The sequence below is a fragment of the Monodon monoceros genome, unplaced genomic scaffold (genome assembly GCF_005190385.1).
Source record: "Monodon monoceros isolate NGI ecotype Baffin Bay Population unplaced genomic scaffold, NGI_Narwhal_1 Super_Scaffold_4, whole genome shotgun sequence".
NCBI lineage: Eukaryota > Metazoa > Chordata > Mammalia > Artiodactyla > Monodontidae > Monodon > Monodon monoceros.
In genome coordinates, this window is record NW_021703781.1 from 1,156,459 (window position 1) to 1,174,916 (window position 18,458).

The 18,458-nt window shown below is 47.2% G+C and overlaps 1 protein-coding gene and 1 pseudogene across 1 annotated transcript in view; one reads left to right on the forward strand and one right to left on the reverse strand.

The window, feature by feature from the left end:
- Positions 1-10,587: 10,587 nt before the first annotated feature.
- Positions 10,588-11,737, reverse strand: LOC114909034 (annotated as a pseudogene).
- A 3,739-nt stretch (positions 11,738-15,476) lies between these two features.
- Positions 15,477-18,458, forward strand: part of GALNT2 (polypeptide N-acetylgalactosaminyltransferase 2) — a 175,208-nt gene continuing 172,226 nt past the window's right edge. Inside the window, exon 1 of the mRNA XM_029245304.1 lies at positions 15,477-15,720. Within this exon, the coding sequence (XP_029101137.1) occupies positions 15,595-15,720 (126 nt within the window). The 5' untranslated portion in view covers positions 15,477-15,594. The remainder of the gene's footprint in view (positions 15,721-18,458) is intronic.

Below are 18,458 nucleotides of genomic sequence, written 5' to 3' on the forward strand. Positions count from 1 at the left end.
GGAGGATCCCACATGCCGCGGAGCAACAGAGCCCGTGCACCACAACTACTGAGCCTGCGCTCTACAGCCCGCGAACCACAACTACTGAACCTGCGTGCCACAACTACTGAAGCCCAGGCGCCTAGAGCCTGTGCTCCACAACAAGAGAAGCCCGGGCACCGCAACGAAGAGTAGCCCCCGCTCGCAGCAACTAGAGAAAGCCCGTGCACAGAAACAAAGACCCAATGCAGCCCAAAATAAATAAATAAATTTATTTTTAAAACCCCCCAAAACAGAAAACCTCGTCATAAGTCATTCTAAGCAGAGCTGCCTGCTTACAGCTGCATGTCAGAGATACTTCAGTGCTCTTTCTGCTTGTCTCTACCCGTCCTGGAGTCAGCAGGGCCTGCTGAGGGGGTGTGGGAGTCTGGAGGGTCGCCCTGGATGCCTGGAACCGCTCCGTTTTCATCTGCAGGCTCAGCAGCGCCCTCTTCAGGCCTCTCGGGCTGATCTCCGGGACCCACCTTCACCTCCCCACTCCACAGCCCAGTCTGGAGCAGAGGGACCTGGGGGGCTGCCCTTTCTGTTTGGTGATGAATTGAAACCCATTTCCTCTGCCTTGTACACACTACACTAGAAGGTATGAGATTTTTCTGAAGGCAGAGATTTTTCTCTGTGTTCTTCATCCATGTTCCCAGTAATCTAGAATAGAGCTTGGCAAAAAGTGCATAGTCACAAAAGTCTTTGCAGAATGGGTGACTCGGCTCAGCGGGAGTTTATACTTTGAACCCTTTACCCCCCATTACTCAATGAAATGCTCAGGAATTATCTTCTTGGGGGAGAAATGTTCTCCCTTCCTGTACCTCTTTAAGCAAAAATACCCCCAGAAATGACCCCTAGGCCTGTTCACCTGATCCTGTAGCTGGCCTGACCGGGCCGGGGGTGAGCTGATTCCCAGACCAGCTGTGGCCGCCCCCACCACCAGCCGAATCACCAGCCTGCAGGCTCGCTAGGCCTCTCCCTCCGGCCCTCTTCTCTCCAGGACTACCCCGTCCCTCACCCCTACAGAAGTCAAACCTTTCTTCTGCTCCTTCATCCTTAACATTGACCCAGCTCTGCCCTCACCTCCTTCCTGGGACCTCTAGACACACCACGGCACGTGTCCAGCACCTTTGGCCTCACTTGGGATCTGATTCGAGAATTACTTTAGTATAACCTCTCTTTTCTGACATTCTGGAACATCCTGGATTATTTCTCTTCCTGGTTAAGAAGTTTCTAAAAAGACATTCTTCTTGGGGATGAAACATCTTTGCTAACAGAGGTATGGATAATTTAGGTGCTTTGTGTGAACCTCCAAAGGAATTAGATCCAGAGCAAAAAAATGCTGTGGAGCTGAGTTTAATCCTTAGCAGCTCGAGAACAGGAACCCCATAGCGTACATTTTTGGTTCCCTTTCACTCTTTAGAGAAGTTCTAAACCCAGCACAGACCTGTGATAAACAAGTGTTGAGTAACTGACTGACAGACAGCCGGATGTTTCTGTCTGTCTGCAACGTGTGAGTTTTTTTCTTCTTTTTTTATTTAAGGAAAAATTGTGATTATTTTCACTGCAATTATTCTTCAGATTTCCCTTCTTTTTTCTTTATTCTTTTTTTCTCCCGAGTTTTCAGTTTGAACATTTTTAAATAAACAACGTTGAAAGAATAGGATAGTAACCCCATTAGGCCCTCCACCTAGATTCAACAATGAACATGTTTCCGTATTTGTTTTCTCTATATATGTTTACAACTCTATATGTTTATAAATACTTCTTCGCTGGGTCATTTGAAAGTAAGTTGCATAAATAAATTTATTTTTAAAAAAGAAAGAAAGGTGCAGACATCGCGACACTTCACCCCTTAAGTACTTCAGCCTGCATCTGCTAAGAATCAGCACATTTGTCGACGTAACTACAACGGCATTATCAGAGCTAGAAAGTAATTACCATTTCAAAATATAATCTAATATCCCTTCATTTACTCTTCAAGTGGAGACGTTTGCCTTTTGATTACACAATGGCTTTGTTTTCCAAAATTGAATTCTACTCACTGTTCCCTACAAATTCACCAGATTTCACAGGGGTGGGAAAGACCTATAGTTCATTGCAGTCTCTGGTTCTGGGGTGATAACGGGTTAGTCAAGCCCAAAGGATGGGTTGTTTCTGGAACAGGCCATGTCCATCCTCAAGTACGAGCAGGAGTGTTGTTTTGGGCCACTGGGGGCTGCCTGGATCCCACATGGCTGTCGCAGCCTCTGAGCCCTACAGCTGTAAGTGTACGACCTCGCTCTCTCTTCAATCTGTTACGAGTGTCCTTTACCTACTTGCCTTGCAGAATTTAAACACTGTAAACGAGCCAGCTCCCCTCTTGCCAATTCTGATTTGGTAGGTGTGGGGTGGGAATCTCAGGACATCTTATTTTCACAAAGCTCTCCAGGATTAGAAGTCTGGCGGGGGGAGAGGGGGGATGGAAAACCCCCATGACACGGTCTGCCCACACGACACTTCTCTCTACATCTTACGTGCATGTGTTTGTGGGTTTTGTAAGATGATTCCAATTATCTTCGGATGTGAGTGGTGTGTGAGCTATAAATAAATGAGAGGCTTTCCCAGCACACCATGCACACGTTCCAGTCTTGGGACTCTGCAGCTGAAGCAGGGAGGGGGCGTTGCTGTGAGCTCAGAGTGAACGACCTGGTTCTGCACTTGGCCCTGCTAGGTTGTAGTTGCATGGACGATTTGGAAAACTCACCTGAATTCTCTGAGCCTCAGGTGGTCCTCCAAGATGAGCAGAGTAATACCTCATGAGGATTCAGTGAGATGTGCCTGTGAAAGCACTTTATAAAAGATGCAGTAGGAGTCCAGTCGAGTTGGAAGTCTATTCACCCAGACCCCAGGTGTATGCAGGGGACCGCTAGGGCAAGTGTGCCAGGGGTTCAAGCACCCCAGGAACCGAGCCCTCCTGGGAAGAAGCCCGTCGTAAAGGAGGGCAGCAACCGTGGGCTGGAGGGGAGGAGGGAGAAGAGTACTTCTGAGGTTAGAGGAGTATAGCTGCTGGCCACCAGAAGGTTCTCCCCCAAGCCCCCGCTCAGGATGTGCAATACAAGAGTGTACAACAACTCGTCATCTCTGTGGAGTGTGGACAGAGCAAGGCCCGCAGTGCTTCCTCGGCAGCTCTCGGGCTCACTCTAACCACGGGCAGCCCGCCCTGCACATGCTCCAGCAGAGATGGCACTGCGGGGAGCGCTGGTGGCACCGCCACCCCCGGGACGGGTTTTCTGGGAGCCCTGGGTGAAAGGATTCACATGGGCAGGAGGCGGGCGAGAAGAACACCCTGGGCTGACAACAGGGCTGTCGTGGCGATGTTCTCCTTGTCCCAGGCACTCAGTGGGGGAAGAGCCATCTGGAACGAAAGCGGCCATTGTGCTGACTCCCCAGCTCTAGTCTGGACCAGGAGAGGCTGGGGTGACTCCCGGCAGAACGATCCAGAATGAAGAGCAGGGATGAGGCGTGTAGCCTCCCCATGGCTTGATGTTCCCCTAACGTGGGACGAGGAGGCCGTGTGGACGCTTCCGGGATGCTCTGTTCCCAGAGGGTGGGTTGTGATGGCTGTTGAGGACGGGGAAGTGGTGACGGGGGCGGTGATGCTGCCAGGATTCTGGACGGAGGCTGATGAGCGGGGCTGAGTTTCACTGACGTGTTACAGAGACTGAAAGGGAGGCAGTGATTCCTCATCCTTTCTGATTATGTTACTAAAGCATAACTTGCATATAGCAAGTGCATCTGTCATAGGTGTCCAGTCCATTGGACTTTTTCACAAACTCAGCACATCCGGTAACCAGCGCCCAGACCCAAACCCAAAAGGTCCTCAATTTCCCCAAAGACTCTCCTGCTCGCTGAGCTGGCTTGGGCAGGTAATACAACAGCGCTGGGCCGCACGATAAAACTGGAATAATAATAGTGTTTATTTCATCCGGCTGTTGTGAAGATTAATAATAATCACGGAAAGTAATACACGAACAGCACTTGGAACAACGCCTGGCGTGTAGTAAGCACATTGTTAATGTTTACATCTTCAGGGCAATTGAATTCTTTAACCTAAATGACATCGATGAATTATTTCTCAGTCTCAATTCAAGTCAGGAAATTTCTGGGAAGATTATAGCAGGTGGTCAGTGTATGTATCCACTGGGTATGGGAGGGACAGCAGTCCTCGACTCACCGTGGATGGGACTGTTGTACTTCAAAGTGTCCCCTCGCATTAAAGCCAGCTCATGGGAGGACCCAGGCAGCACTCTTTAGTATCTTCTTTTTACAATAGCCTCTGTATAAACACACTTCAAATTTTGTGGGGGAAAGAGTTCGGATTATCCAATTTCAGTGTATAATATTTTAGTCCTATTTAAGCAGTTAAAAGTTTGTTTTTCTTTTCTCTCCTAATTTCTCTCCTTATTTTCCTCCTATTAAAATATGTTAGAAAAAGGAAAATTGAACAATCAGATTACAAAAAAGGTTCTTGTTGCGTCAAGACACAATATACCAGCAAATTGTACAGGGTTCCTGACATCTCTACCAAAAACAACTGGGACGATGAACGGCTGCAGAAGTACCTCTGCCGCACTGATGTGTTGCTCTGAGTAAGCGCTGTTCCTGCTGTATCATACACTCAAGAAAAATGCCTGAGGGCTTCCAGCAGAAAAAGATGACCCGGAAGAACGACAGCCACAGAGCCGCCCAGGCTGAGCAGAGGACAAGGCAGCACTTAAGGAGAGTTTGCACTCGGCCCATCACCGAGAAAAACACAGGACCTGTGCACAAGCAGGTGTGTGTGGAGGTGTGTCGGGAAGGTAAACAGGCAAAAGAAACGGAAAGGAACCTTGCCTAGGGAACCAAGACGCAGTGAAGTTTAGAGGCCTGAGTTGGGTAGCTTTACCCAAATGATGTCAGGGTTCTGCATCTTTCCTAATTTGTAAAATGCAACGAATCATCAGGCTCAACCACACTGTCAGTTAAATCACTTTTTAAAGAAAATAAATCAGACTTGCAGGAAATTTGCCAAAACAATTCCTATACATTCTTTACCCAGACTTATCACCTTTAAAAATTATGCCATAGCTGTTTTGTTACCCTCTGTCTATATTTTTCCTGAGGGTGGCTTGTGTTTATCATGTCACTTTAACCTTTGATACTTAAGCAGTTCCTATTTCCTAAGAACAAGAGTCTCCTATGTAATCCTGTTACAGCTATCACAACCAGAATACGTAACCCTCTACGTAAGCTGGCACATGCTATAGCATTGAGCTATGCTATCACCTATTCTGCATCTCTCATCCACTTTTGTTTTTTTGTGTGTGTGTTTTTTTTGTAGTTTATTACTATTTAATTTTGTCGGCATTCTTGAATAAGCTGAGGACGTCTAGGTGTATATCTTTGAATTTTACAAAGAGAAAGACAAAGGTGAATAAGACAAACCAAGATTTGACTAAACTTTACTTCGTTTTCATCCATTTTAAAACCACAGCATTCTTTCACATTTCCAAGAAAATTCCTATTCCAAAGCCATATTATCTCATTCCAGAACCCCAAAAAGATGCAAGGATTTTTCAAATCGTACTACACAGTACCAAAACTCTTACTCTTAAACCTGATAAACGACAACAAATATGTGATCCATGTCATTTATAAACTTGGATTGTGAATCTAAAGAAACATTCTAGTAAAAGAAACAACATTTGAAAGATACTAGTGTAAAACAGGAACGCAAAGAAGATATACATTATGATCTTTCCAGCCCCAGCTTAGCCTCTCACTACTTAAAAGATTGGCAGCGTTGGTCAAACACAAAGTGAAGAAGCTGCCTCAGACCTCACTAAGGGTGGGAGGAACTGCTAGACATGACCTTGGAACGCGCACTGGTCTCGTCCACTTTTGTAAATTGACCTCGTCACGTTTTCAGCCACTTGTAGGGCATCACGTACTCATGCAGTTATCCCGTCTCCTTAGGTCCACTAGTCTGGACCGGCTCCTAACCCTTTCCTTGTCTTGCGTCATAGTGACATTTCTGAAGAACACAAGCCAATTATTTTAGAGACTGTTCTTCAATTTTGTTTTTTTTTTTCAGTATTTATTCGCTATGAGATTCAAGTTATGTATCCTTGGCCAGAATACCAAAATGGTGTGTCGTGTCCTTCTCAGGGTATTTCTGCAGACACAGGATGTCCACCTGACCCTCATGAGTGAGTCATTTGATCACCTGGCCAGGGTGCTGCCCAGTCTCTCCACTGTACAGTTACTGGTTTCCCTCTGTAACTAATAAGTATTCTGATGAAAGACATTTGCAGACCTTGTAAATATCCTCCCTGTCATCAAACTCCCCTGTTCCTCCCCTGCAAGCCCTGCCACACACACACACACACACACACACACACACTTTAGAACCTATTGATGAGCCTTCTCCAATCATTACTATGATGGTTGCAAAACAATGATTTTCATGTTCACCTTCCCTTCACCTTTATCAGTTGGCATTCTGCTGAAGGAGCCCGCCCATCTCCTCTATTTATTTATCTATTAATTATCAGCATGTACTCATAGATTTCTATTTTATTCAATATTTATTGTGACACATATATGTCCTAGATTTAGCCAATGGGTGCCCTTCAAGCTGGCTCCTGTGACCTTTTAACCAGCCCCTCCCCCTTTCTTTTTGGCTGCGCGCGGGCTTTCTCTAGTTACGGCAAGCGGGGTCTACTCTTCTTTGCGGTGCGCGGGCTTCTCATTGCAGTGGCTTCTCTTGTTGTGGAGCATGGGCTCTAGGCTCGCGGGCTTTGGTAGTTGTGGCTCGTGGGCTCTAGAGCACAGGCTCAGTAGTTGTGGTGCATGGGCTTAGTTGCTTCGCGGCATGGGGGATCTTCCCGGACCAGGGATTGAACCTGTGTCCCCTGCATTGGCAGGCAGATTCTTAACCACTGCACCACCAGGGAAGCCCCTCTACCTTTTTAAAACTCTTCCTAACTTTCCATTACAAGATGTTCTAGGCTTCTCTATTACCTTCTAGGCTCCAGTCATGGATCAAACGCTGCTCCAAGGAAGCCTTCTTATAGTGGAGATCGGTATTTAGCAACCAAGATCTGCTTGCCAGGTGTGCTCATTGCTACCAGTGTATCATTGCTCTGGGCTCTTTCAGTGGGCAGATCTAGGAAATATGTACAGATGGTATATGTAGAAATATTTGTTTACATGTGGACACATAGATGAGCATAGATATGTGTGTATATGTACATGTGTATATAAAACAATGAGTTCATACTGTTCTGATTCCAAATCTACTCCAAAGGAATCTTCCTTGCCTTCTCTCATTCCATACTGTATGTCCCTTCTTCCATGATGAAAACCCTAGACCTCTGAAACAAGGCATTTTCTGATTTGCTCAGTTGCACAATACGCATAAAATAGTTTAATTGAGGCAACGATAACACTATGAAAAAAGCCGTAAAGAAGAGTTCAAAAATTGTTTGTAGTTCTTTTGTTCTCTGGGCTGAGGGTATATAGCCCAAGTACTTTACTTAAAAGTTATTCCTATTAATCCCTTTATCCCCTTTCAATCTAGTTATATTATACGTTTGCAATATAGCTGGGTTCAGGCATTTCTGTTTGGATTCAATTTTTAGCGTTCCCCCCATAGTTTTGCTGTGTTTACTTTAATTTTTTTTTTTTTTTGTGGTACGTGGGCCTCTCACTTCTGTGGCCTCTCCCGTTGCGGAGCACAGGCTCCGGACGCGCAGGCTCAGCGGCCATGACTCACGGGCCGAGCCGCTCCGCGGCATGTGGGATCTTCCCGCACCGGGGCATGAACCCGTGTCCCCTGCATCGGCAGGCGGACTCTCAACCACTGCGCCACCAGGGAAGCCCTTACTTTACTTTTGAATATGTAGGACATTAACATGTTTCCAGAAGTCAAGCCTAGAAGAAAGGTGACAGGTGTCAGTCCTCCTGTCCCTTCTGCCTCTTCCTACCACTCCTTACAGGTAACTCATTTCATTGTTTTCTGGTTTATCATTGGTGTGTGTGTTGCCCAAATAAACAGATATTTGTATGTTTTCTTATTTTCTCTTCTTTCTTACACAAAAAGCACGAAATATATAAGCTTTTGCATTTAATATTTCATTTCATATTTAATAATATATCCTCTAAATCACTCCATATCTGTTCACAAAAGTCTTCCTTAGTCTTTTTTATACCCCTGCCAATACAGTATCTGGTCAAGTTTTCAAATTTTTGCCAGTTTGTTGGGGGGGATAACCCGTACCTCTGTAGTTTTAATTTGCATTTCTTTTATGAGTAAAGTTTAACCTCTTTTCACATATTTATGAACTCATAAGATCTTTACTGTGAATTGTCTGTTTATGTGTTTTGCCCATCTCAATGTTTAACTTCTTTATATATTAGTGATATTACCTTACCCCTTTATCTATGATAGGTGTGGAAACAATTTCTTCCAATTTGTCATGTCGTTTTATTGTGGTAAAATATACATAACATAAAATTTACCATTTGAATCATTTTTTAAAAATTAATTAATTTATTTTTGACTGCGTTGGGTCTTTGTTGCTATGTGCGGGCTTTCTCTAGTTGCAGCGAGCGGGGACTACTCTTCGTTGCGGTGCTCAGGCTTCTCATTGTGGTGGCTTACCTTATTGCGGAGCATGGGCTCTAGGCACCTGGGCTTCAGTAATTGTGGCACGTGGGCTCAGTAGTTGTGGCTTGCAAGCTCTAGAGCACAGGTTCAGTAGTTGTCGTGCACAGGCTTAGTTGCTCTGTGGTGTGTGGGATCTTCCTGGACCAGGGCTCGAACCCGTGCCCCCTGCATTGGCAGGCAGATTCTTAACCACTGTGCCACCAGGGAAGTCCCTGAATCGTTGTTAAGTGTACATTTCAGGGACTTTAAGCATACTCACATAGTTCTGCACCAGAGTCTATCTCCAGAACTTTGTCATCTCCCCAAACTGGAACTCTGTACCAATTAAACAATCACTCCCCCTTCCTCCCTCCCCGCCCCTGGCAACCACCCTTCTACTTTCTGTCTCTGTGAATTTGACTCCTCTAGGTACTTCATGTAAGTGGGCTCATAGTTTTTGTCCTTTTATGCCTGGCTTATTTCACTTAGTATCATGTTATAACTTACGTCAGAATTTCCTTTCCTTTCTTTCTTTTTTTAGACATTAAAAATTATTTAATTATAAAACTTTGAAAAACAAAATCCAAACTTGAATTTAACTGAAAACATAGTTCCAGTCACAAATTATTCATGAAGAATTGATCATAAAACATGTAAAGACAGAAAGTAGGTCTCTCATTATGTAGGGCTAGGGGCAGGAAGAGGGAGTCACTATAAATGGGTACAAGGTTTCTTTTTTGGAAGGTTAGAAATGCTTAAAAACAGATTTTGGTGATGTTTGCACAATCCTGTTAATGTACTAAAAATCACTGAACGTTACACTTAAAATGAGTCAATTATATCTCAGTGAAGCTGTTAATAAAAAATCAGAGCATTTTAAACAAAGGCAACTTGTCTTCTAAAGGGGTGTGTGGCCATTGAGCTCTTCTAATGGCATGCATTACTTTTTTTTTTTTTAACATCTTTATTGGAGTATAATTGCTTTACAATGTTGTGTTAGTTTCTGCTGTATAACAAAGTGAATCAGCTATATGTATACATATATCCTCATATCCCCTCCCTCTTATGTCTCCCTCTCACCCTCCCTATCCCAGCCCTCTAGGTGGTCACAAAACACCAAGCTGATCTCCTTGTGCTATGCGGCTGCTTCCCACTAGCTATCTATCTTACATTTGGTAGTGTATATACGTCCATGCCACTCTCTCACTTCGTCCCAGCTTGCCCTTCCCCCTCCCCTTGTCCTCAGGTCCATTCTCTACGTCTGCGTCTGTATTCCTGTCCTGCCCCTAGGTGCATCAGAACCATGTTTTTTTTTTTAATTTCCTTTCTTTTTAAAGCTGAATAATATTCCATTGTATGTCACATTTCACTGATCCATTCATTTGTTGATGGACACTGGGCTGCTTGCATGTTTTGGCTCTTGTGAATAACGGTGCCATGAACATGGGAGCACATGTTCAAGTCCTTGCTCTCACTTCTTTTAGGTATATACCCAGAAGTGGCATTGCTGAATCATATGGTAATTCTAGGTTTAAGTTTTTAAGGGACAGCCAAAGTGTTTTCCACAGCAGCTGTACCATTTTGCCTTCCCACCAGCAACACACAAGGGTTCCAATTGCTCCACATCCTTTTCCTCTTTTTTTTTCACATTCAGTATTTTCATTTAAGTTTTTAGCAGACAATTTACATATTTCCCCTACCCCTTCCTTTAAGCTAGTGTGACAATTTTCCATAATATACTACTTAAAGAGAAGCTTTGGTCAAGAATGGAATGAAATAGCAAAACAAAAAAAAACAAAAAATAAAACCCAAATCACTGCTGCTTTTAAAAAACCGATACTTTCACCAATTATTCTCAAACAAAACACAGAACAAGGTTTGCGCCATATGTGTCTTCAGTGTTTCCTGGCGGCTGGCTCTCCTCCCCATGATGCGAATGGCGGAGCTGCCCGGCGCAGCCTGTCCGTCCTCATGCTGGATCTGGGAGGCTCGCCCTGGATAGAAGACTCTAAGGTCTTGAAATCCCAAAAGGTCATGGCTCCATCGATGCCAGTAGTGCAAAATTTGCGACAATCTTGCCTGTCTACCTCATAAATAGACATTTGAGTGATACTGTCCTGGTGCAGCATCTCCAGGGCCGGGTTGCGGTCCTCGGTCGTGGCCCGCTTGTCCATGTTGCAGAAGCACTCCGTGGCTGACACGTTGCGCTGGATGCTCTGTTTCGGGATGTCTAGCTTGGAGACAAAGGTCAAGCAGCCGCGGTCGGCGCAGCTAAAGAGCATGGGGCAGCAGTCATGGCCAGCAGCCAGGCGCTGTCCTCCGAGATGAAGGACACACTCAGGAGGGGCAGGAACTCTGTCTTCAGAGTTGAGATCTGCATGCTTTTTGAGGCATCGGCAACGGACACGGTGCCCTCGTGGCTGATCCAGGCCAGGCAGCTCCCGCTGGCGGAGAAGCTGACCTTGCGCACCCAGCCGCCAGGGCCACTGCCACCAAACTCTGACATCAGATGACCAAAAGGCATCTTGCTGCCCCAGGGCGTACTGGCTGGCTTCTCATCCACTTCTTGAATGTAGGCAGAAAACACTCTGCATTTGAAATCACAGGATCCTGCTGCCAGCAAGATGTTGTTGGGATCCAATCCAAGCTGAGGACTGTGGAGCGAATGGGTTTTTTAACGTGCTTGCTTACCCACCGGTCATTTTCGGACTCGAAGTAACAAACAGAAATGAGTCGTGCTCCGCTGCCCACAGCAAATTTGTTCTCTAGCGGGGACCACTTGACAAAAGTGGCTGCACAGTTAATTCTCAGAATCACCAGGGTTGGCTTCCAGACACCATCCTCCTGACCCCAGACGTAGGCATTGTGGTCAACCCCGCAAGTGACGACGCGGTCACTCTTGGGATCCCAGTCGATACCTGTGATGTGTCTGTTGTGCTCCTTGAGTTCATGAGTTTTCACCCACTACCTCCCGTTCTTCTCATAGATGTGCATTTCGTGGTTATTGGGGCTAAGGGCAATGGGTACGATCCCTGTTCCAGGCATGACAGGTGATTGGCTCTAGCAAAAATTGAGGCAGGGACATTATTCTTCGTGTTTTCAAAGGACAGAAAGCTGAGGGTCGGGGCCATCCGGATGGGCTCGGAGTGTGAAATTCCCGGATTCTGGTCAATCAACGTGAACAGGCTCCAGAGGGCGTGGGCAGAGGACCGAGGCCCACATCCTTTTCAATATTTGTTATATTCTGGTTTTTCGTTTTCGTTTTTGCTTTTTAAAAAAGAATAGCCATACTACTGGAGATATCTCATTGTGGCGTTTGTTTTGTTTTGTTTTTTGCATTATCGATGTTGGAGGTAGGTTCCAGTTTGCCCTCATGGATTTTAGTGGCTGTCACGAGGTCTACTTTATTCTTGCAGTTTCTTTGTCCTTACGCTTCCCCACTTCTAGCCTTTCTTCTGACTTCAGATTTACAAACTACAGTGCTTCAGACCCACTGCCATGCACAATGGAGTTGAAGCTTTGGCCATAGATCGTCCTTCTTCACCTTGGATGCTCTTTAGCCTGTCCTACTTTGTTTGATACCAGGATCACAGCTTCTGCTCTTTTAGAGTTGGCTTTTCCTTTATGACCAAATTTGGAAATCTTTTAACAGGCAAATTAAGTGCATTTGTAAATTCATACACTGGTATGCTTTGGTCTCCACTCTGTCCTGTTCTTTTCTGTTATAATTACTACATGTATCATGGTATACTTATTGTGTTTCTTTCACCACTTGGTGTGTATTCTTTGCTATTTAAAATTTTTTTTCTTTTAGGGTTTTGGAACAGGGTTTCCAATATTTATGTTCTGCTTTAGTGGTTAAGTTTTTATATTTTTACATTAATTCTTTTCTTTTTTCTTAACCCTTTAACATCTGGCCTGTCCATTTTATATGGTGTCATTTGATCAGTAACCACTACCTATTTAACAGTCAGTTGCATGATTATGTTTCCCCTTTTCGCTCTCCCTTCTCCTTCAGTTTTTTTCAGTTGCACCTGTTCTATTTGATTAGAAAGTATGTGTATCTACTAGTCTTCCCATCCGTCATTTGGTGGTTCCCTCAGTTAGCTCTTGTTTGGGGGAAGCTCATTCCCCAGGAAAGGCATAGGATGCTCTCTAAATTTCTGTACTCAGTCCTCATCTGTTTGTCTATAGCTTTGATCCTTAAAGGCTGGACACAAAAATCCTTGGCTGGTACTTTCTTTCCTTAGTGTCTTGTAAATACTGCTCCACTGTTGCGTTGCTCTGTATGTTGCCAGCCTCAATATTTTTATTTCTATAAGTAATTTGCTCTTTTTGCCTTTAAAATCTAATAGTTTTACTAAAACATGTTTTGGAGTTGATTATTCCACTCAGTTTTCCAAGGTACATGGAAGGTACTTTCAATATATAATTTAAATTTTCTCTTATTTCTGGCTTATTTTCTGGGATTATAGTTCCCCCCCTAGTTTTATTGAGATATGATTGACATATAGCACTGTGCACAGCATAATGACTTGACTAACATATATTGTGAAATGAATATCACAATGTTTAGTTAATATTCATCATCTCATTTAGATACAAAAAAAGGAAAGAAAGAAAAAATATTCTTTTCCCAGTAATGAGAACTCTTAGGGCGCACTCTGTTAATCTTCAAAAGTACCATACAGCAGTGGTAACTATCGTCATCATGCTGTATGTTACATCTGGGATGACGGTGTTAATATTAATTTTGCTTCACTGTTTGGTGTTTCTACTTTAGAGACTCCAGTGACATGTATTTTGGTTCTTCTTTCCTGGCTTTCTTTTCAACCACTTATCTCTGAAAGCTTTTTACTCCTTTCTTTATTTTATTTTCAACTTCTTAAATATTTTCTTGCCATTCTTCAGTGTCCTTTTACATGTCTGTATTTGATATATTCTCCCTTGGGCGTCTTGTAATTCTTCTTTGTTTCTGGGATAGTTTTGTCTTTATTTTCAATTTCTATCCTGAATCTTATCAACTCCTGCTGTATTTTTTCCTAATTTTTGCCTAATATATTCTTAGGTTTTGAATTTCTGATTCTGTGTGTGTGTGTGTATGTGTGTGTGGGGGTGTATCCAAATATATGATACTTTGTTCAGCTTGAGAGTTTGACATAAGGTCTTACAATTTTCCTCTGCTTTGTCGTTTTATTGATGGGGGGATTTTCATCAGGGGAAATGTTATGATTCATCTTCTCATCATAAGAAATGTATTTTTTTCTTTTTGCAGTAGATTTGTATACAGCTATTTTGATGTTTTAGTGCTACTAGACATTTTGACACAGGGTTCATAGTTCAAGAATGTCCTCTTCTCACTGTATACTGAAGTGCAGTTTTTAATAGATAACCACACTGAGGGAGGGATTGGTTGTCTTTTATTTCTGCGGATCTATAATTCTCACTTTTCCTTCACCACAAGACCTCCGAAGGGCATTGCCCTTTCTCTATTTATCTGACTTTTCCCAGAAGCAAGGCTTCTTCAAGGCTGCCACCTCCTGTCCCATTCTCTTTCAAACCTCTTCTCTTTTCCACTCAAGTATCCAACCTGTGTTCAGTATTTAGTCCTTGGTGTTGGACTTTCTCTTCATAGAAGGATTTAAGCCTGGGTTTCACTTAAGTCCTTGGCAACAGTGGAGGGAGCTCTGTTGGAATTTGAGGTATTTTCTTTCTTCTACTTAAGAAGTAATTTGAAGTTCAGTTCGTGGCATTTGCTCTCCTAGTAGAGCGGAAGGCTTGTTTGTGCTTGTGTTTTATTGAGGATGTGAGTAGAGATTCAGATGCAGGCAGCTGCTTTTGTCCTCTGGACTGGTCAGCTTCCGGAACCCCTTTTAAAATATCAAGCGCTAAGTAACATTTTTCTTCCCTAGGAACACCGGAAACTTTGCTGTTACAAGGGCATCGTCAAGGTTACACAGATTCTATTACAAGACAGGTCTGTCTTCTTGCATCTTTAAAGCTGCTTCTTGTGCTGCCTCTTCTTTCTTCTTTTAATACAGCAGCCAGTCACAAAGAAAACAATTTAAAAATATATATTGCCTTCCTTCTTCCTCATTTCGTGTTTAATTAAAAACAAAAAAGAAAACCCTGCTTTCCGCACTCCGTACATCCCTGGAAACATGCTCCCCTGAAAAATCACCTCTCGGTTTCTACCTCCAGGCCGCCACCTCTGCCTAAATAAATAAATAGAATGGGCACCTGGGGATCCATCCCCACCAGGGATGTTTTGCTGCAAGATTAGTAAGAAAACTGCAGCGAGCGGCAGCCAAGTCGGGTCCCGGAGGGGGATTTGCACCAAAACACTCAGGTCGGTGGGCCAATAACAGCGAGCCTGCCAGGGGGCTGGGGTGGTCCCAAAGACCGAGGACCGCGGAAGTGGCGCTCCCGGCCGGGCAGCGCGCGGCAGCAGCGACCGGGGGTCCCTGGTGCGGGCGCCCGTGTGTGTGTGCGCACATGTGCGCGCGCCCCGCGGGCGCCCGGCGGCCACCTGTCACTCACGGGGGTGGCGGGGCGGCGGCCGGCGGAGGCCCTCCCCGCGGGGCCGGCGCGCCGCCGCGGTGGAGACGCGGTAATTCCCTCCTCCGCCCGCGCCGGGCCCCCGCAGCCGCCGCCGATTGGTCGCCCTTTGCTCCCTGACCCCCTCGCTGCCTCCGCGGCCGCCGCTTCCTGCTCGGGCGCGGCTCGGCGCTCCCGGCCGGGGCGGAGCTCGGGCGCCGGGCGCGCACCGCCCTCGCCGCCAGCCGCGCCGGAGGAGGAGCCGCCGCGCCCTTCCCCTTCTTCCGCTCCTCCCCGGCCCGCGCCCGCCGCGGCCCCAAGCAGACTCGCGAGCAGCGGCCGCTGCCGGCGGCCGAGTCGGGAGGATGCGGCGGCGCTCGCGGATGCTCCTCTGCTTCGCCTTCCTGTGGGTGCTGGGCATCGCCTACTACATGTACTCGGGGGGCGGCTCCGCGCTGGCCGCGGGCGCGGGCGGCGGCGCCGGCAGGAAGGTGAGTGGGGCGCCCGCCCGCGGCCCGGCCCCGGAACCCCCGGCGCCCACGCGCCCCGACCGCGCCGCGGGGCACCGAGGGGGGGTTCCTGGTCCCTCCTGCCCTTCTCCGCCCGGACCTCCGCTCCGGCCACCCGCCCCAGGTCTCTCGGCCGTGTCCCCGAGGCTGGGGGCGCCCCCGGCCCCTCTGCGCTCGCCTGGTTCGGGAGAGGGCGACCCGGCGCAGCCCCCGGGACTGGGGCCGCCGACGCCTCTTGTCGCCCCCCGCCCCAGCTCTCCGCTCCACGTAATTTGAGTTGAGTTTCGTCCGGCTGCCGGGAGCCCGGTCCCCTGCGGTGGGACGTTTGGGGGTGGGGATGTTGGGAAGCACAAAAGCGGGTGGGGGGGGAGGGCGAGAGGCGGCCGCCTTTGCGACGTGTCACGTACCTGGGGAGACAGGAGTCCAAGTTTCTTTTCAGCCCTTTGATACCAGCCGCCGCAATGTCCCCTCCCCCTTGTCGCCGCCCCGCGGGGAGGGGGCAGTTCTGGGTCTCGGCCCGGTACCTCTGGGGACGGGGGCGCCGCCAGCCCCGCGCTCGACGGAACGGACCTCCCCGGTGATGCAGGCGGAGGGCCCCCGCGCCCCTGCGCCCCGGACGAGGCCGGCCACCCACCCACACCCCGAGACCGTCCCCTCCCGGCCCCCGCGCCCGACTCGGCCGGCCTTCCCGCGCGGCCCCCGGCGCCCGCCTGTCCCAGCCCCACGCCCCCGTTCCGTGGGGTGGTCCCTCTGCTGTGTGTGTCCCGGCGGGCTCCAGGGGCCGAGGGGGTGGGCCGTGGGCACCGCGTGAGCCGCTCTGGACGGCCGGGCGCCCTCGGGAGGAAATGGAGCGCCCAGGGCGCCGGGGCCCTGCGATCCCGCTGGGAGAGCGGGGCTCTGGGCTGTGCACTTGCCGCCAGCGGTGTTTGTGGGGTTTGGTGGCAACCAGGCTTTGAAAGCGGCCTCCACACGGTGTAACCCCTCTGCTGTGACATTTGGTGTCACCGCAAACCCAGGAAATTCTGAGTTAATGGAGGTGGACCGTGGGTTGGGCAGGAACCAGGGAACGGTGTCCTGGAACAAGCAAGCCAGAGTAACTGGATGAAAAGACTTTAGCCCTAAAGTCGGACCATAAACGGCAACGCTGAGGTTCAGCTGCTTCCGAGGTTTCCTTCCTTCCTTCCTCCTTTCATTCATGCTTAGCTGAAGGTGTTAGATTCATGGTAAATTTTGTAGGCTTGCTTTATCTAGAGGGGCAGAAATGAAAAGTCTTTCCATGTGCAGAACTGGCCTAGCTTATTTCTGAGCTGACATGTGCTGTTAGCCCTGTTTTTTTCCCTATTTTAATCCAGGGAACTGTTGTTCACATGCATGAAGTCTCCGTTCATCCTTGAATGGTAAAGAGTAGTGCGCCCAGCGGAAGCAGTGCAGCCCTTTGAAAACCGTGGCCGTGTTAAACTGGAATTATTTCAAAAGCTTTGCTTCCCAGTAAACTGTGCCTTCGCAGGTCCACGTAGCCTGGTGTGCTGGTGAGACCTGGCAGAGCTTCCTGCCTTTCATGTGAAGGAAAACCGAATACATAAGCCATGCTTAGTGTTGCCTTTCCTTGGTCTGCCGCTTTCATTAGCACATGTGATTGGAAACAGCAACAGGGTGGCATTAGCATCCGGAAACAGCAACAGGGTGGCATTAGCATCTGGAGAGGTTGGCTTCTCCCTGGTGGGCTTCAGCTGGTAGATGGTTCTTGAGGGGTCTTCCATTTGATCCTTAGTTAAAAAAAAAAAAAATCCGAGAACTCCTTGTGGCCTGGTGGCAGTAGGAAGGTACAGAGACCTCGTAGAAAAAAGTGTGCGAAATGAACAATTATCCATGGATTGGTGATTTGTCAGTTGGGGAAGAGGTGTGTACATGCAATAGCTTTTGAAACTGGAGGAGACTCGTTAACGTAGTGTTGACCCTGGTATTAAAGTAACCGCCCTGAGACTGTCTCCGGAGGGGGGTCAGTAGAATCTGCTGTCCTGAATTTCCTAATCTAGAGTATAAAGCCGCATAGTCTTTCTTCCTCCTGAGTTGTTTCCATGGATTCAGAGACCAGAAAGTCTCTTCAAATTTAGTTCATCCTCGTGATAAAAGGAAATACATAGATTTTCTAGCTTGTAAAGTATGGACATAAAAAAGATACGGTAGCGTGCGTGTAAAGGCAGAATTTGGATACTAGCTGTCGTTTTTTAGGTGTAAGTGGAGTTATATTTCTTCTCTCGTTTCATACCGTTCAGGTCAAGGGTCTAATTCCATATTTAGCCGGTTTCTCTTCGCCCTGATGTTTTTCACAGGGTGCCAGGCTTCAGTGTTAGGCTTTGGGGGGTTGTGTGTCCGATGGGAGCCTGACTAGAGTTTCTGCTGCTTCAGCACCTGGCCGGGGATTGTCACTGTTAAATTCCTCCTCTCAGGATGGTTATTTATTCTCCGCTTGGCGAAACTTAGAGAGCCCACTCACCTCACACTGCAGAGTTCATAAACTCAACAGGGGCAGGAGCTGCCCTACCCAGGACTCAGCGCTGAAGTTCGGGGTGTGCGGTCAGTCATTTGATGGCATAATATTGTTTGAAATTATATTTTATTTACATTGGCAGAGAGCCTTCCCTCCCCCATATTTCACTCTTTCCCCCTAAATTGATGATTTGCACTTCAAGGATGCCTTTCCTTTGAGCATCCTTAAA